This window comes from Osmerus mordax, chromosome 16, assembly GCF_038355195.1.
Source record: "Osmerus mordax isolate fOsmMor3 chromosome 16, fOsmMor3.pri, whole genome shotgun sequence".
Classification (NCBI taxonomy): Eukaryota; Metazoa; Chordata; class Actinopteri; order Osmeriformes; family Osmeridae; genus Osmerus; species Osmerus mordax.
Window position 1 is genome coordinate 11,918,128 of NC_090065.1, and position 19,216 is coordinate 11,937,343.

At 46.7% G+C, this 19,216-nt stretch overlaps 4 protein-coding genes across 8 annotated transcripts in view; all 4 read right to left on the reverse strand.

The window, feature by feature from the left end:
- zbtb41 (zinc finger and BTB domain containing 41) overlaps positions 1-19,216 on the reverse strand; it is a 168,664-nt gene that overhangs the window by 16,404 nt on the left and 133,044 nt on the right. The window lies entirely within an intron of this gene.
- On the reverse strand, positions 6-5,184 carry LOC136958597 (SERPINE1 mRNA-binding protein 1-like). Of its 5 annotated transcripts, none has more exons than XM_067252610.1 (9): positions 4,851-5,184; positions 3,918-4,104; positions 3,562-3,702; positions 3,396-3,464; positions 3,205-3,279; positions 2,643-2,820; positions 2,303-2,368; positions 1,950-2,147; positions 6-1,741 (listed from the first exon to the last, which is right to left on the reverse strand). In XM_067252610.1, exons 1-9 carry the CDS (start codon positions 5,104-5,106, stop codon positions 1,682-1,684), a joined length of 1,230 nt encoding a protein of 409 aa, XP_067108711.1. In that variant the 5' UTR covers positions 5,107-5,184; the 3' UTR covers positions 6-1,681. The 5 variants fall into 5 exon arrangements, with proteins under 5 accessions (XP_067108711.1, XP_067108710.1, XP_067108714.1 ...); XM_067252609.1 differs by having other exon boundaries at positions 3,396-3,467; XM_067252613.1 differs by lacking the exon at positions 3,205-3,279.
- hsd17b7 (hydroxysteroid (17-beta) dehydrogenase 7) lies at positions 6,479-10,659 on the reverse strand. The gene is made up of 9 exons (XM_067253572.1): positions 10,520-10,659; positions 9,785-9,991; positions 9,544-9,636; positions 9,175-9,289; positions 8,562-8,756; positions 8,266-8,370; positions 8,071-8,127; positions 7,559-7,657; positions 6,479-7,325 (listed from the first exon to the last, which is right to left on the reverse strand). Exons 1-9 carry the CDS (start codon positions 10,552-10,554, stop codon positions 7,191-7,193), a joined length of 1,041 nt encoding a protein of 346 aa, XP_067109673.1. The 5' UTR covers positions 10,555-10,659; the 3' UTR covers positions 6,479-7,190.
- LOC136958947 (discoidin domain-containing receptor 2-like) lies at positions 10,950-17,203 on the reverse strand. Its single transcript, XM_067253105.1, has 15 exons — positions 17,109-17,203; positions 16,508-16,745; positions 16,023-16,170; positions 15,694-15,796; positions 15,369-15,552; positions 15,012-15,252; positions 14,824-14,889; positions 14,471-14,607; positions 13,569-13,782; positions 13,151-13,377; positions 12,905-13,032; positions 12,595-12,738; positions 12,070-12,352; positions 11,724-11,873; positions 10,950-11,465 (listed from the first exon to the last, which is right to left on the reverse strand). The coding sequence occupies exons 1-15, from the start codon at positions 17,186-17,188 to the stop codon at positions 11,331-11,333; spliced, it is 2,478 nt and encodes an 825-aa protein (XP_067109206.1). The 5' UTR covers positions 17,189-17,203; the 3' UTR covers positions 10,950-11,330.

Below are 19,216 nucleotides of genomic sequence, written 5' to 3' on the forward strand. Positions count from 1 at the left end.
AGTAATTGTTTGGTTTTCAGTTTTAAAATCACAGTAATGATTTCACACAACTCACTGCCGTGGGCAGAATACATGTAACACCTCTAAAGCAATTTATTAGAACAGGGATGTTTGCAAAGTCTGTCGTCAAGTGGCTCAAACAGTGACACAAAAGATTTGCTCCAGTCGTCTGTCTGTACATGACCAGCGAGTCTTAAGAGCACGGAATATAAAGCTTGACTAAGTTTCACTGGTCTAAACTCCCCTCCCACCCCATCCCTTTTCCCCAACCCGATGAGCTTGAAGTATACCCACGTAAGTAAAATCAAAACCAGGCTGGAGATGTAAACACAGATGGCTGCAAGCAGGGTAAGCATTCATACATTCTGTTGCACTTGAATGCTCCACGTTGAACGGCACATTTCTTTCAGACAAATTATGCAGTAGTGCTGCTGGATCGATAAAAATAACAACAATAAAAAAAATAACAGCAAAGATCACAAGAGGAACAAACAAACAAAACCTTCAGAGTACAGGTGGTGATAAATCATGTGCTTCCAAGCTCTAAAAGACATTTTAAAGATCTATCAATACCCTAAGTGCAAGATATGTCCACAGTCTATCATACCTAGATAGAATTACTATGTTCTAAAAATAAAAACTACTTCAGGTAAAACCATATAGCTAAGAACCTGCAGACTGCGTTGAGAAGCATGGCAAGCTCATAGCAGAGGAGTAATTTAAGTCTAAGTAACTATTGTTCTAGCATTACCCTTACATTCTTACACACACACACATACATACATACACACATTCACACAGTGCACAAACACTCCCAACACATAAATGGTCACGCACAAAAATATATTTTCTTCGTGGTCCTAAAGTTCCTTGTAGAATGTAGCTTGTATGAACTAAACGGAACCAGCTTAGACATATTGGGCCCTGCTGTCCCTGTACACAGGTAGCATATCTGGACCAGGGACAAAGCTCACTAACCTCTGATCCATCAGAAAAAGAGTTGAGCCATCAAAAGGGGGGAGGGAAGGAGTCAAAAGGAAAACCATAGGCGATTACTTTCACTGCACGACAAAGCAGAAAAATATCAAGCTTAATGAGGAGTCCCTAGACCCAAGGTACATTTACAAACACATGTCAAATAGTTAGTACAAATGTACTAAAACTGTACTTAAAAGTCTAGCATATCATTAAATGCACGACTCATAAACAAACCCCTGAAACTGGTCTAAGATGGCTCCATAACATTTACGATTAAGTCATGAGGAAAGCGCAAGATAAAAGCCTCAGGGGTGAGACCAATACTTAAACCAATCCTGGAAATGCATATTATCAAGCAGCAATACAAAAGAATATCCATGAAGTATGCATAATCTCTGAAAAAAACAATACTGTATGAAAACATCCCTGCTATCATGTCTCTAAATACAAAACTTCTACCAATAATTTGCTTCAGTGTAACAAGAGAAGTCCTTTTTCCTTGTCTTTTTTTTCTTCTCCCTCTCCTTTCAAAACGGGTTAAAATTTCAGTCCTCGGAGGTGAAGGGATGACAGTCTTTTTTCAGAGTTTAAAATATTTTTTTCTTGGTTTTTCTCATATAGTTGAAGAAGTTGTAAGCATGCAAGCCTCGTAGAGGAGGGGCCCGGAGGGGGGCGATGATGGACTGCTGGCGGCGGGGTCTTCCTAGGCCAGGGCAGGGAACGCCTCAGGGTCGTCCACATTGGGAACAGACACTCCACTCGGCTGAGGGGAAGGGCCAGATAGAAACAGGGAGAGGTTAGGAAAGAAAAAGGAGAAATGTTCACAAAGCCAGAGAATAATAGTCCAAGACGTGGGTATAAGCTTCAACTAACTTCACAAAGTTGTGAATCAATGTGGCTTTGTGTCCACACAGCCACGCCAGTGGATTAACAGCCATGTAGCGGTCTGAGACTACAGCCTTCAATGTTACCTTTTCGGATCGTCCTCCGCCTCGCGCCGGCCGGGTGCCTCCCCCTCCCGCTCCACGTCCTCCCCTCCCCCCTCGGGCTCCCCCGCGCCCGCGCCCAGGGCGCCCCAGGTCTCCGAAGTTGATCTCCAGTTGTGATGTGATGTCGTTGGCGGGCTTGCGGAAGTGGTGGTCTGCGCCGGCGTCCTCAGGGTTGGGTGGCTGGAGGTCAGGGCGGCAGAGTTAGTCACACTGTGTCACATCCCACATGGAACTAAGAACGACGGTATTGAACGCAGCCATTGCTAATTCCACGTCAACTAGTTCACAGTTGGAGGGACATGTGACGTGTGACGGAACGGGAGCGGGCGGGCTACCTTGGTAAACACGGGGATCACCTCTGCCTCGATCTCTGCAGCATCGATCACAGCGCCGACCGGCTTCTAGAATGACCCAAAAAACAAGATGCACTCAAGTCAGAACATGAATGATGTAACTGGTGGGATTAACATTGAAAAAGCGACACTAAGTCCTCCTAAGAAGACGGGGTGGTGACAGGCAAAAAACAAACAAAAAAACAAAACACATAAAAAATGACTCTTAATTAAGAAATAAGTGAACTGTAGACAGCAGGAGAAAAACCACCACCTGGTGTACATGCACCCTAACAGGCAGCTGAAATGCACTCAAAGAATGGTGAACGCTGTCGTCGCTTACGTCTTCACTCTTGGACTTGTGCAGCACGTAGCCCTTCTTCCACTGGCTGTCCGCCCCCTCGTTGGGCTTGCGGATGTTGAACTCTACCTTGGCGCGCTCCTTGTCCTGCATGGCCTTCCATTCATCCAGGGTCATCTCCTTAGGGCCCTCCTCCTTGACTTCCTCCGCCTCGTTCTCCCTGGAGAAGACAAGCAATCACGTACAGGTGAGGGATAGGATCAATCTCTCTGGTTTCCTTTATTATTATTGTTATCGATCATCTGGTGTCTTCATTATTACCAAAGTGCCTGCCTTCTCCCATTCAATCGCTGTGTCACTCTAGTCCTCTGAGCCTCAATTAGTACAGCTTTAACTATACTCTCTTGGGGCAGCCTTATGTTATTGTGACTCTGTGCCAACTGTTAGGCTGCAGGTTTGAGGGCTCGTTGGCTTTTGATAAAACAGCAGCAAAGCTAGAGATTAGCTGGGTCGTGACCAGCGAGGTCCTGTTCCACAGAAATGCCCCAGGGGTGATTAGCAGGAGAGCGTGAGGCCGAGAAACTGGACACTCCAGGATACTCACTTGTTCTCAGAATCAGCAGGTGGGTTCTCTTCTCCCTCCGGGGTGGCTTCAGGGGCAGCAGTCTGTTCAGCCTCGCTAGGCGATGCAAAACACATAACGTGTTTATAATCGAAGCCTTGGACACTAGTCAAGCCTGTGTACACGGCAATGTCTGTTTCACTGGACAAGGGGACGTTTTTTTAATGACTCACCTAATTTCCTCCTTGGCGTTACCCCAGTTGTGAGGCCCACTCCCTCCACGCTTCTCCTCGCTTTTCTGACTGCTGGATTGGAGAGAAAAAGCACTGACACACTGGGGATGCCAGTTAGGAAAACCCTTAACCCCCATTTAGAGCACCCCGTCAAAGAATGACTCACGGTTTGTCACTGCCACTGTGTCTATCGAAGTCTCGTTTCCCGCGAGAATCGAAGCCGTCCCCCCGCCCCATGCCCCGCCCCCGGCCGCCACGCCCGCCGCGGCCACCACCACGCCCTCTAGGGGGCCTGTCTCCAGAGGGTCTAAGGGACAGACAGATGGGTTGAGTAGCAAGCCAAAAGCACAAAAAAAAACGAAACAACAGGCCTCGTTATTCCTACTGTATACGTTGAAGAAAGCGGTCTTATGAGAGAGAAGCTCGTCTGCTAGCTACTTAGAGAAGGAAAGAACATAGGAAGGATAAACCCCACACACTGCTTCATCCTCAGACTTCAGCAGTTTTCCCCTCAATACTCACTTGTCTGCAGAGAACTCTCCTCCGCCTCCTTCAGGCTTCTCCTCCATGGGTTTGTCAAAGCGTCGTTCCCTCGGTGGTCTCCTGTCTGGCCTCCGGTCCCCAGGCCTCCCCTCACCCGGCCCCCCCTGGTGCTGCTGGGAGCCTGGCTGACCCTGCTGGTCCGGCCTCCGACCCACTCGCCTGATTCCTGACAACAAACAGACAGGGTGTTATAATGACCAGTTCCTACGGCCTCAAAGGGGTGTTATAATGACCAGTTCCTACTGCTTCAAAGACAGCTAATTGGGTTTACTTAGAAGCTCATTGACAGTGCAGTTAAGCCTTCACACAACGCTGTAATAGTGGACTGCTACAATGTCAACAAACGAAAGTCCTTGGCTCCATACATTGTGTTAATATTATGGCAAGTGCCAACATGATCAAACAACAAAATGTTACGATCGCTGCCTTGTCCCCTAGCTTTTTTTGTCAACACATGCACTTGTATTTATGCACATGTACTCATACACATTTTGACAGCTAGCTACATAAGTTAGCTCATCACAACCGATGCTCTAGCATCATGGACCCTGTCACTCGGAAGGCCGTTTTTGACAGTTCAGTGTTGTTAATGGAAATTGACATGCTTTAGATTTCATGCATTTCTGCAAATTAATAAGGTTACTTACCAATAAGCTGCAATAGCAGGTGCACGAATGCAATACTGAAAACCATCGTGTCACGATCCCTTCCCAAAATAATACATTTGTGCATTGCACGCTATCAATAGGATAGTTTGCCCTCTAATTGATCACAACAGGATAGGAACCATGTTGACCTCATGTTGTGTTTAGGTGTTACCAAGCTAGATAGCAAAAAGATGCTTGTAGTTGCATTGTTAGATAGATAACGAAACAAACTTGATACAAACGTGATTGAGTGCAAATCTGGTACCTTCTTTCTTCAAAGGTACTGGAGCCTGAGATTCTTCCTTCTTGTCCAGAAGCGGGTTCTTCCTGTCCTTCTGTGACTCTTTCTTAGGCTGCTTGGCTGCCTGAGCTGCAGTCTTGTTGGTTCCAGCAGCGGCCCCCTCTTTCTTCTTGTTTTCAGCCGCTTTCAGCACCTCAAACGGGTCCGACTCATCATCTAATAGCTGGTCGAACCGGTTGGTTACGACGCAGCCAAAGCCTTCTTGCAGGTGTCCGGGCATGATGGCGCCCCTTCAGCGGGATTCTCCTCCGATTCTACGAGGCTTGGTGCGAACAATTCGCTGGAAGCTGCCACAAGATGGCTGGGAAAATACCCCTTCTCTTCCGGCGCGAGGAATATCCGGGACTTTCAGTGGACTGGCTTGCTGTATGGGGCATGTAGTCATCTGTCCAGTATTATTAATTTATTTTTTAACAGGACCCTCTAAGTAGTGAAAGTCAATTAAAGCTTTTTTCATATTAAAACACAAAACAATTTTTCACGCCTGACGAAAGTAGGTTAATTACTGTAAGTCGCTCTACATTACTAAATGTAGCCTAAATGTAAATTAGACACTAGAATTCAAGGAACAAAATTAGGCTATATGGCATATTCCAAAATAGTTATACTAATTTAACCGTATGGTATAACTTTAGGATGATAACGGTACAAAACAGAAAATACATGTTTGTAGCCTATATTTTTCATAAGAAATCACTTGATGGTCATCATTCTCATGATATAGGTATACCACTGCAGATTCCACAGCAGCATTACACAACCGTTACCCACAGAGCGGTGTGCAACAGATTAGGGAGGATTTGGTTGTTTACAAGTGTCGAAAGACAGTCTTCCATGATGTTAGTGTCATGAACTGTATCTGACATGCCTCCCCCTTCTGTTATGTCAGTACTTGCACCATCTAGTTCATAGTCTGCTGCCTCAAAGAGGACATAAACACACAGTATATGCCAAGTTTACATTACAGGCCAGCTGATGTTGTTGCGTGTTTGTAGCTTTTCTCTGCAGTGCATTCCAGTGCAGAATTAATCGACCCTACAACCCCATACCAAAATGGTTGGAATTAAATTTGAGATAAATAAGCATTGCAACATTTTTAATCTCTTGTAGCAACACTCGAACAATTAGTATTTTTGTCACACTGTCGCATTGAGCAGCACTGTAGTTCTAATTTAATTGATATGCGCAGCATCTTTCCTGAATGCAGCAAGAATGAACACAGATGATTGTCAAGAGAGCAATGCTGTTTTTGCTCCCAGGAAAACCACACCACAAGTACTCCTACTTACGGTTGGTAAGGTAACACCATAGTAGCTTGTGGGTGTCAACCTGATACAGCTATCAAATGAAGACTCCAGAGACTTCAGTGCCCAAGTGTTCAGACAAGACCAGCTGCTGCTCTGTTAACCATTTCAAACCTTGACAACACAGCTGTAACATGATATCGATCCTTCAGAACACTTCAGCATCCCCCAAATGTACCCAACTTGACTCGGAAGTAATACACAGAAAAAATCATTTTAAGTGATATGATACAGATGAGTGAGTAAAGTTGAAGTAACCAAAGTAATGAAGATTTCTTAAATGTTAAACAGCTCACAAGTAGGTCTTTAGATCACGGTAAGGCAGGGCTGTGAATCAAATGCTAAATAAACGACAGGAATGCATACGATATATTGAATATATCTTATTTTATATTTCATATTTTACATTGTATAGTATTGTTTAGAATTATTTAGACTGTTGTACATTTTCTACTTTTTATATTTAAGATTCTTATATGTTTATTGTATGCACCGTCCTGCCACAGTAAATTCCTTGTTTGTGTAAACTTACTTGGCGAATAAAGCAGATTCTGGTCATTCTTAAATGCTCTGGCACTCTAGACACATCCAAAGTTCTAGTTTCGCTCCTTACTTTCCATTTTATTAACTGTTAGTTTCACAGTTAATCTGTTTCAGTCCTTTTAAAAACATTGATGCAGATAAGCATCACTGCCCACATTTTTACGGTACAAAAAAAGGAGTAGCAGCACTTATTTGTTTCAAGTCACAGATATTCAAAAATGTGCAACCTTGACTGAACTACAAAAAATCATCAGGTAGCATGATGAAGCGTCTTACTCAATACGTTCCTATAGAGTAGTGATATTCACCAAGGTTGGAAAGCTATTGACTGAGGTGTTGTTTGCCAGTCCATATCCTTAAATTTAATTTAAGACTTGGGTGACTTCAGATGGAATGGATCCCATGGTACAACATGAGGTTGGTCAATGCACGGAGCTCAGGTTTGTTACATGGTCCTCTAGTCTGTGTGGTTGAGGTACTGTTTGTGGGCCAGAAGATCCTCGTCTTCCTCAGTTAGTCCACCCCGTACTACTTTTTCAAGCTCCAAAAGTTTCACATAAAGGTCTTCAGACATTTTGTCATCAATGTCCATCTGCAATCAAACAAAAAAGAAATTCAAAGAAAGTAATAACACTGTAGTGTGTCCCACCTCCAGACATGCTGTTAACGGATTCATTCAGATCCAGTATAAAATAACAGAGTCTAGTATGTAAACATTTTCACAATCCAACCAATTTTGTCAGAGAGTCAGTTTTATACAGCAAATGATTTCAAATGTCAAACATAGGGTTGCCTTTTCAAACCAGGTCCCCAGCACATGCTTACTTGTCGCAACTGCGTATAGTTGGTCCCAAGGCCGGATGTCAAACTATGGTACTTTGCTCTTGAATCCAGCGACTCTGGTCTCTGACGAAATAACCAGTGCTGTGAAAGAGCAGACGGCACAAAAAGATGATGCCAGCGGAATCATTTTGTATTGTTTCTTTTTTAACAGGCTTTTCGAAATTTGTAATGTAATGTAAATGTAACAAAATGTATGGCAAGATTAACAACGTTACCAATATTCTGAAATTAGCTTCATCACCGCAGTTTTAACTGAACATGGCTTTATATAAAACATGAAAAATATTGAATCATAAATATAAAAACAGTCCTTTATAGACCCAAGAAGAGTCTATAAAACAAAAAACTAGAGGATTTTCATTTGCATGCGGTTTGACGAGTTAGACGTTTAAAACAGCCTTTTGAAAACATGTAGTGCTTTGGCTGTTTTTAAATGCTGTGCTTTAAATGATGTGTGTACTGTAGTGAGCATACGCTCAGCATGATGGACATACCAAAGCTTCCGCTCCACTGTAGGGTGTGAGGGTGAACGTGTTGGTGAAGATTCGGATCTGTTCAGGAAATTGAACAATGAACGTTCGACATCCAATTTGAGCAACAATACTCCAATCACCATTACCCATTGAACATGTATTGCTTGTCAAATCAGTTTGAATAAAATGGAGGTGCCAGGGGATTGTTGAACTCACGAGCCACATGATGGGCATGATGAGGGTCCAGAAGAAGGAGGGGAGGATTCCGTAGGTGAGGTTGGTCATCACCAGACCAGGACATATCACGGAGGAGTACAAGCCCTGCAGCCATCAGACACACACATGATCAGGATGGTGCTGCTTACCGCTAAATCTGATTCCACGTTCTGTCATAAGCTACATCCTGTAGAATCGATGTTCACTACTCGTTCTACTTTGGCCGAATCAGCCTGAGGAGAGACCATGGCGGCAGGGTAACACCAGCGATTGGTTGGTTGTAGCGTGACAGTCACCTGGCTGTTCATGTGTCTGTTGAGCGCCAGGCTGAGCAGGTCCGAGGCGTACTTGGAGGAGCTGTAGGGCTCCGTCCCTAGCCGGTGCTGGATGTCGTCCAGACGGAAGGCGGAGCGCCTGGCGTTGCTGGAGGAGGTCCACACCACCCGAGAGGTGTGGTTCGTCTGGCACAGGACCGGCTCCAGCTCCCTGATCTGGATCAGAGACAGACACAACAACCACACAATGCAAGTTTGGGATCATTTAACACATTTAGCCTACTATAAATATACACACAAAGCACGCACGATATTACTAAGGCCTGAGTTACAACTCCAACACCACTGTCTAACACTGTAGGTGTCTGGTCTCTGTCAGGTGTAATTAGCTGTCACTCAGCCGACTGCGTCATGGAGTGAACATGAATACAAACAGAATGGAAACAAACGTTAATACTTCATGGAACAAGATGCTGGGTGACTGCCTCCAGGCTTCATTCAACCCGAGTAGTGTTTCCATAAATATTTAGGAAATGAATACAACTTTACCACAGAAGACCTTTTTCTTAATTACAAGGCCACTGTCAAAATTGTATTTAGCATATTTACTTCAACCAATGCATGTGAGTCATACCAGGAGGAAGTGACCAAAGAGGTTTGTAGCGAACACTTCCTGGAGGCCGTCTGAGTTAAGGACGTCCTGCTGGGTTAGCAGACCCTCCCCCGTCATAAACATGTTGACGACGTTACTGCAGCAGAGATGCACAGTCAGAACAGCAGACAAAACTGTCTCGACAACCAAACGACTTTTGCGGGTTACACAAACACACACACTGTACAGTGCGTTAACTGTTTATATTAATTTTAGTGTGTTTATTTATGCACTCATACACAAACAAACACACACTCCACTATTTACAATACTTGAAATAGATTTTTATACAAGGGGGTACACAGACGTAAGGTTTGACTGACATAATTGTCTCAGTGCCTGTTGGTTTACCTTGAAAACAGTCCCTTGAAAAAGGCCTTCATGTCCAACTGTGGATTTGGCATGATCCCTGCATTTAGGTATAGGTAATCAAGTTGGTTGTACCTTTGGAATGTAGGACAATGACTTGACCATTAAATTGTATAGCCAATTTAACAGTGCAACAAGTATTCGAATATTGTTTGGCAGAAGAGAAGGAAGGCCTGCAGAACGTGTGGGGAGGGGACAGAGATTGATTTTCTGAACGCTGTACCTGGATTTGACCTCCTGGGCCGCGCTGAGCACAGAGCGCACAGAGCCCACGTCCAGGTGCAGCAGGTCCACGTGGGCTTTGGGGTGAGAGTTCAGGAGGGCTGCCCGGGCGGCCTCTGCCCTCTGCATGTTCCTACAGGCCAGGCACAGACGCAACTGGCCTTCATCTTCACTCAATAGGCGTTCACACAAAGCCAGACCGATGCCACTGCAGGACAAACACACAGGCCAACTATTCAAAGTGCACTGCACAATTGAGGAGACGATTAAACGGAGGCTTATTTTAAACCATCAGGTCATCATTGTACAGGGGAAAATCAGAGTATCACATCAGATTAGGATTATAGGGTGTTTGTCGGTCCGAAAAATATGTGCAGTACAGAGTGTACACTTCCCTGCCACATATTAAAAAGTTACTTTACAGTTAGGCCTACTTTACGTTATGTACTGAAACAGCTACGCCAATGTGAAATTGGATATTCTGTGGAGAATTGTTTTGAATATTCTTATTTTTTATATGGATTAGATGTTGTATATGAACCGATTATCAAATCATGATTTGATCAATGTATTCTTTATATTTTTATCCAGCCAATACCAAATTAAGTTAATCTTGAAAATTATTTTGAACGAATGAAATCTAATCTTTCCAATAACTGTCATTTTTGTATTGTTAAATCTGACGTAGTACAGTAGACGAGTCTGCAGGACATAAACGATTTTGTAATTCGCTTACCTGTTTGCACCGGTCACAAGAACAACGTTATCCATTCTCGCTAATTAAACGAAGACTTCTTAACACGTTGTGATGAATAGTGTTACCGTATGATAAGACAAGTTTCTATCTACAAATCATACGGAGTGTACAACCCCCTGGTTCGATCAGTTGACATTTCTCAGCAGCCTATGCACAGCAGACTGGAGCGTAGAGTACATGGTGTGACATCAACTCACGGAACCATTGGCCACTGAGACACAACTACGGTCAGTCAAAAGGGCCATTTTGCACAAACTCCAAATTTGAAATACTCAAAGTTGGAAAGTAGAAGTTAGTATTTCCATGACTTAACTGGAGTGTGTGTGTGTGTGCACTGCAGTGTGTATCATGTGTGCAGTGTGAAGCGATACACATTTTACTGTTTAGAAACACAGCTTTATTTGCAGTACACTTTATTTACATCATATATTTAGTTCACCAAAAATTCATTCAGTACAATGAAAATCTCGAAATTGATTCAAAATCTCTTATACAAATGATAGAAAATACAATTACCAGGTGCACTCCCTGTCATTGTCTCCTTTGTTAAAATGTCATCAAATATATAATAGTTCAAACTATTCATTTCCCTGGTCCATCTTTTTAATGATCAGGTATAATTAATGTAGACGAGAGAGGGGTGAGACATGAAAATGAAAAGGCAAGACAAACAAATAATATAATAGAAAGGAATACTCAGAAACTGCCACTGTGGGTCAAAAGTAAAGCGGATGAGAAATCGCTGTCAATAAGCTGCACAGTCCCGGATGTGTTTACTGCGTGTCAGCAGCTATGCCTGGTCCTCCACTAGCTGGCTGTGGATCTCCTGGAAGGTGGGCCTCTGCTTGGCGTTTCTCTTCCAGCAGCCCAGCATGAGCGAGTTGTAGACCTCGTCAGGACAACACCTGGGCTTTGGCAGGTACACCTGGGATATCGTCACGGAATCAGTTAGATCAGGGACAAGGGAAAAGAAGAAGAACACATCCAGCTGTCTCTATCTGCACCTGGGCTTTAGCTCAGCAGATACACATTTCTCAGATAAGACACACGCATATTTCCGAGTGTTAACTTAACACCAGGAGTGTTCGTTTCCCTCATTGAGTGTTAAGTTATGAGATGGGCTCGTATAAACACTCCTGGTGTTTTGAACACTTGAGAACATTTGCTGTGTGAGTACATTCACCTGCTTGCTCTGGTCCCTGAAGAACTCTCCGGTGTTCTCAATGACCTGCTCGTCAGAGAGGTTAGAGTAGGGCTGCTCCTTACACAATGTGAGGATCTCCCACAGGGTCACCCCAAACGCCCACACATCACTGGCCATCGTAAATTTACCCTGGGAGGGAGAGACGCAAAACTGTTGCATAATATGTAACCTGTTGTGTTAGCAGTAGGACTGAAAAAACTTTCCCCGAGGACATGAAACAATGTGACACAGCCTTCTATGTAGCTTGTTTATGCTCATGTTGTACACACTAAAATAAGGTTGTTGCACTCAGATCCAATCATCATTCCCATTCCCCTGTCCTCACCAATAGGATGCTCTCCCAGGACATCCAGCGAATAGGCAACACCGCCCTGCCCTGGATACGGTAGTAGTCACCGCGGTACAGGTTCCTGCTCATGCCGAAGTCAGCAATCTTGATGGTGTAACTCTTTCCTACCAGACAGTTGCGGGTCGCCAGGTCACGGTGAACAAAGTTGAGGGAGGATAAGTACTTCATCCCAGAGCAGATCTGTGTGGCCATGCGGATCAGGTTACTGTAGCTGAGGGTGACAGCAATACGAGAGAGAGAGAATCTGAACTGATGTCTGACAGACAACGATTTTCGCCCGGAGGACAATGTGTACTGCCGCTCCAGCAGAACATCTCCCTCCGACGTGACTTACTCTCAGAGTATCCCAAAAAGGGTGATGTGATGTCGAATTCAGATCATGTAAACAATACCTGTCCATGCAGAACACAGTACCTGACAGTGGCTCTGTCTCCTGACTGGTACTCCTGTCCTCCTTCTTTCTTGCCCTCCACCAGCTCCTCCTCTTCCAGCTGAAGGCCGGACAGGAACTGGTTGAGGTCTCCGTTCTCCATGTACTCCGTGATCATGCAGAGGGGGTCGCTCTCCACACACACCGCCAGCAGACGCACGATGTTGGGGTCCCTCAGACGAGACATGATCCGGATCTCCTTCAGGAAGTCATTCCTGAAGTCGCAGAACACGGTAACAGCTGTGACATCGGCGTTGACGTGGTAATGGGCTTCATGCTACAAAACATTTCTCATGACACACGCGTCTCTGCCTTTATGTGTAGGAAGAAAGATAAACAAACACTAAAATTGGTAAACGGGGACACATTTGTCATTCCCACCTTGCGTTCTTGTTCGCGTCTTCTCTCAGTGTCTTCACAGCCACCAGTACGGCTGATTCACCGCTGCCCTCCACAGGCAGATTCTCTTCCACAAAGTCCAGCATGCCCTGGGCCTCACAGAGGTGAACCTGATGATGACAAACAAAGAATCACCCCTCCGTTTACCTGCACGACCCTCATCTCACTCCAACTCCCTCTACCATCAAAAACACAAGCCCTCTCCCTCCTGACAGGGTTCCAACAGACCTCTCCGAACTGGCCCTCTCCCAGCTTCTCCTTGAAGGTGAGCTTGTCCCGAGGGAACTCCCTCATGGCGGCGTCTCTCCCGGCGAGCAGGCTCAAGCGGACCGAGGTGATGGAGCAGGTGGGGCTGCCGGCGGCCTCCTGCAGGCTGACGATGTCGGCCTCCGCGTAGTGAGGAGCCCCGTCCGAGCTGCCGGTCTGGGTGAGCCTGGAGGGGGCGCCGCACCCCGCTGAGAGGCATGCACGGAAACCCCAGGAAACCCCCCCCGAATGAAGATCAAGAAACACGTGAGGTGAAGCCGGAAAAACACTCGTAGTAAAGTCAAGAAATGCGTTTTGTATATTAAAGAAGGACACAGAAAACAAATAGGACCAGTCTTACATACACCCACACATGTACAATACACACACACACTAACACACTTACCCAGGTCCTCAGTGGACTGCGCAAACTCTGGCAGCTTGCGGATGAGGCGTGACGGCTCCTGGTAGTCGGAGCAGAGGGGGAAGATCCTCTCGTAGGTGGAGGTGGAGTTGGAGCCGCTGTCGCTGGACAGGGAGTGGTGGAAGGAGAAGGCCTGGGTCTGGACAGCCAGGCGAGCGGTCAGCTCATCGTCCAGCAGACGCCGGGACGCCTACAGGGAGGAAGCAGCAGCTGTTGCTGGAGGTTACATTTACATTTACATTTACATTTAGTCATTTAGCAGACGCTCTTATCCAGAGCGACTTACAGTAAGTACAGGGACATTCCCCCGAGGCAAGTAGGGTGAAGTGCCTTGCCCAAGGACACAACATCAGTTGGCATGACCGGGAATCGAACTGGCAACCTTCGGATTACTAGCCCGATTCCCTCACCGCTCAGCCACCTGACTCCCTGAGTCAGGTTGTTCTGAAGTCGTCATACGTCTACAAATGCTACAGACTGCAAGGCTGCTTACATTTGTGAGTGTAAAAAAAGTGTTTTGATCACTAAATCTATTCACATAACTCAGGGCCGTAATCATAATATATATTGGGGGGGGATGTACCCCCAATATTCAAATCTGGTCAAAATGTCCCCCTCAATATATTGATATAAAAATATTAATAAAATATAAATGTGCTACGCTACGACAGGAAACCACGCACGCTGTCCGAAATTATCATAAAACATTTAATCATATTCATAACTAATCATAAAAGGTTTTCAGGGGGGGGGACCTTCAGACTCCCCAGCAGATTTCGTCCCCCCCCCAATGTTGACTCCATGGCTACGGCCTTGACATAACTGATTCTTCTCTCTCTGCCTAACACTAATGGTTTGAAAAAAAAACGATCACACACCTTCTCCAGCATCTTCTGCCAAACCTGACGCCACAGAATGATGACTATGATGGCTAACAAGATGGCAATGATGGCCACTAGGCAGCCAATCAGAATCCTTGTATTGCTGTCATCCACTTTGTGGGTGGGGTCATCCCCTGTTGGTTACAATGAAATATGTGCAGATGATGACATGAGAATTAAGGACACCTAACAACATTTGACAATGACAGATGGCAAAGACACCCTCATCATGACATCTTTGCGGACAGGAGAGGGTGCTGTTTACCATCCAAAATATGTTCAGTTTGTCTGGAGAAAATAAATACAAAAAGAAAGCAATTTGTTTTAGATCAATGGTAACAGTTTTTTACCTGGTAGAATATTGGTGGGGTGGCCACGTTTACGAGGGGTGAGGGATGTGTTATACACAGAAGTGCCTGACAAGTAGAGGTGGAGAGAGAGACAGAGAGAGAGAGGGAAGAGGGAGACAAACAAAGAAAGCCTATATCATCGTTTTTTTGGTAAAAGTCCTATGTTATACCAGGACCTCCGGGCTCACCAGACTGGAAGGCCACCTCACTGAACAGCATCCACGCCTCATTGAAGGTGAAACGGCATTTGATGGCGCTGGCCATGCGGTCGCCCAGGGGCACGGTGACGAAGCGGGCGCCCTGACTGACCCGGTCTACAGGGAGCCTGAAGGTCACCGGGCCGGCCTCCCAGTCCGCCTCCGAGCGGAAGAAACATGTGGTCTGCCGGAACATTCTCACCCCGCGGCTGAACATGTTACTGAGGTGCACCTGTGAAGAAGGGAGACATTTAGAATGATTCATAATCTTTCATAGGGGTGCAGGGAGGGGTTGGTGGGGCCGGTGGTGGGGGTGAGTGGGGGGGGATTTCCTGGCTGACCTCTCACCTTCATGGAGGTGAAGTTCCTGACGTGGTCAAACTCAAAGGTCATCTCCACGTAGCCCTTTGGGAGGCTCTCATTGGTCCAGCCCACGTAGTCGTACCCAGGCCACATGCCGTAGACGTTGCTCTGGAGGAAGTCGTCCAGACCCCACGTGCCGTCAGTCAGCTGACCCAGGCCCTCCGCCAGCCTGGGGAGGGGGGAGGGGGGGACGGGGGGTTAGAGAGACACACTGACTCAATGTAGGGGTGGAGTTAAGGATTACAACACTCGACCTTAGGGTGGGCATTCGTTATCAGACCACCCAGCTGTAGTTTTCCAGCCCACAGACCTTTCACCTGTAGCACCATCGTAGACGGAGTCGTTGAGGTGGATGTCCAGCCCCCTGTAGGTCATCTGCTGTCCAGCAGGGGCGCTGTATGACAGCAGGCCGTCTGCAGACAGACACGCAAGAAGACAGGAAGGGGGGGGGGGGGGGGGTAAAGACAGAGGCAAGGTAGAGATGATCAATGTAGCTCAGTGGTAGGGCATAATGTTGATCAAGAGGTCTCTGGTTCAAATTCCCCTTGCGTGCTGCTTTAGATCAAATTGTCTGCTGCAGGAACACGCTGTCATATGACGGTACTGTGTGGGACAGACTGAGCTAGAAGAGAGCCAGACCTAGCCATTCACAGCCATAGAGCTCCACCCTCATGCAGACGATCATGGAAGGGTCGGTGACGGGCATGAAGCGCACGAAGCGGGCGATGATGGGTGGCTCCAGATCCTTCAGCACCACGTCATAGGCATTCTTGTTCCCCTCGATCACCTGACGCAAGAAAAGGAAGTCGTGGAATCCAGAACAAGGCTGTTTCTGACTAGGGGTGCTGGGTGGACATACCAGTGTGGCAGGACAATCACCGGGCCCCAGAGGGAAGGATTACAAAACATGTTTCGCTTCAAAACTCGAAATGTTGTTTAGGTGGTGTGCAAACACCACCAGATGTTTGATAACTGTGCTTTACATGTTTTCATCTTCTGAATGTGTACGAACTGCTATCACTGTCTTGGCTTGGTCTTCAGGTTAAATAAAGTTTTATAAAAAAAAAGAGTTGTATCGTTCAGACTTGGACCGTCTCCTGGTCTCTCTCGCTTGTTCTGCTTACCTGCCGACCGTTCCTGTCCTGCCAGGAGACCCAGCGGCCGCCGTCGCGGCTGAACCTGATCCGGTAGCGCTGGGCAAACTCGTTGCCCATGCCGTCGGCGTGGCGACCCTGGGTGCCCACGAGCGTGATGAAGTGCAGCGAACGCAGGTCCACCTGCAGGAACTCCTTCAGGCCGTCCCTCTCAGACATGATGTCAGGACACCAGGCCCCATCCCCGTCGCCCTCGTCAAAGTCTAGTCTGGGGAGCAAGGGAGGAGAAGGAGGAGAGGGAGGAGGGGGAGGAGGGGGAAGAGGGGGAGGAAAAGGAGGAGGGGGAAGAGAGGAAGGAGGGGGAAGAGGGGGAGGAAAGGGAGGAGGGGGAAGAGGGGGAGGAGAGGGAGGAGGGGGAGGAGGGGGAAGAGAGGGAGGAAAGGGAGGAAGGGGAGGAGGGGGAGGAGAGGGAGGAGGGGGAGGAGGAGAGGGAGGAGGAGGAGAAAAATAGAAGGTTTGCTTAGGTTGTGTCTCATCTTTCCCTCTATGTCTTCATCTCAGCGTTGGTGTATTTGATGCTTTGTGTGTAATAAGTGTTAGGCGTGTGTCTGGGCTCATAGTAGTGGCCTACCTGCCAAACCTGGCGGCAGTAGACTCAGACCACTGGCTGGAGGCGGAGATGTCCTCGTCCTGGATCTGGCCTCCTGTCATGCCTAGGGGATACCTGCACACTCCTACACACACGTACACACACACACACATGCATTTGCGCATTAACACACACACACACACACATTCAGTTACTTGTCAGTGGGTACACACTTAGCAAACGATAACAAGGCCAGCATTGTAACATGGGCGGACAATGTCACATGTATGTACCGTGGTTAATGATACCGTGCTTGTTGGTTTGTGTGTACCAGTGTTTGTGTGTGTGAGCCACATGTATGTGTAGGGTTTACAACAGAGCCCAAAGTGTCCAGGGCCCCTCCCCTCTCCCCTCCCCTTCCTGGAGGCCTGTGAGGCCCCTGCGCTGGAACAGAGGCATCACTGTGAAGCTGCCAGTCCAAGCAAGAGAGATGGGAGGTGCCTCCCTCCCTCCCTCCCTCGCTAATGCCTACTCCTTATTTATCATCCCTTTTCCCCTCATTTGTACCAGAGCCAATTGCGAGACAAATCACAGGGTGCGAGTTGGTCGCATTGAAAACGAAATAAAAGAAAAAGTACTCTATTGGTCGAATGACCAATCCGCCTCTATCATACAGGACCTGTGTGTATACACTTTCTACTCTGTCATCCACCTTCCAGTAGTCTCTCGTCAACACACAGACATACATTTGAGGACGAAAACAGCTATGCTACATTATGTGAAAGCTCCAGGAGGTATATGTGTCTGACTGAATCCCACCGGTCACATACCCAAACAAACAAACACACAAACAAACAAACAAACAAACAAACAAACAAACACACCAGACTTGAAACCAGGGGGCAGATCCTGCTGTCTTAGCAGGATCCCCTCTACCGAGAGCTTTTCAGACATTTTCCGAAGTGCCCCCCCACCTGTAAAAGGCCTGTCTGTTCTCACATATTTGCTCTCTGACCATTGGATAAACCACTCACACACACTCTCTCACACACACTCTCTCTCACACACACTCTCTCACTCACCCACACAAACTGAATAACCTTGACATATCTGAACCCTACCAGCAATCCACCAGTGCTTTAATGTCCACCATACCATCCTGTCCCAGTGTCAATTAAGAAAGTACTATGTATTGAACTAAATTAATTGTTTAGCCCTTTTTACAAGCAATGTCACAGACGGCTTCACATAAGCCCATAGAACTGCCCCTCAACCAACCTAAACCCTCAAGGATCAATCCTTGAGGGTGACCAATCGCAACGATAACGTTTGCTATCTAATATCTGATTGCTGTGTTTGGTGGCACACTATCATAGACGGACGGAGTCCCTGTACCTGGGTTGACCTGTGACCTCCCTGCAGTGGCGAGCAGGAAGAACAGGAGACCGCGTCTGATCTGCAGCACCTCCATGGCCTTCATCTCCCCCAGGGCAGCTCCACACCTGGATCAGAGGGTCATGAAGAAGACGTTCCAAAACGTGACGAGGCGCCTTGATCGTTCACATCGTGCGCTCTGCTCGAGAGCAGTCCCTGCCATACAAATCCTTATTACTCTGATACTGAACGCACACCAGTTCAACAAGATAACCCCATAAAGGAGGTGTGGAGAGTTGGGCACCCAGTGGGCACTTCTGTAAGTCAGAGGCTTGGAAGGGAGACAGAGACCTCCTTGTAACTAACCATAGGTAATTGACTAGCAGCTCTTCCTCCCCAGTACAGTACATGTAGTATGAGTCGACGGTTTATTTACCTTGTAAAAGGCCCCCCGTAAATGTCCCACGTGAAATATGCCTCTGTAGCGCAGGCCTGCTGAAACTACTGTACAGGCAGTCATACGTGTGGCTAGGTGCACCTAAAATGGGAGTGTGGATGCTTGCACAGGACTGACTGAGTGCCTCTGTGGAGTGTGGTTTCATCACATGGACAGTACCAGATGCTTGTGCAGCCATGCTAAGTACTGCCCTCGGCTTCTGTGTGGTCCAGCCCAGCTGCATTAGCTGCAGTATATAGGTAATCATTAAACATCCACATTTGTCCATTACTATGTCTGTACAGACAGACTGACTGACTGTTTTTCTCTCTCTAATGTA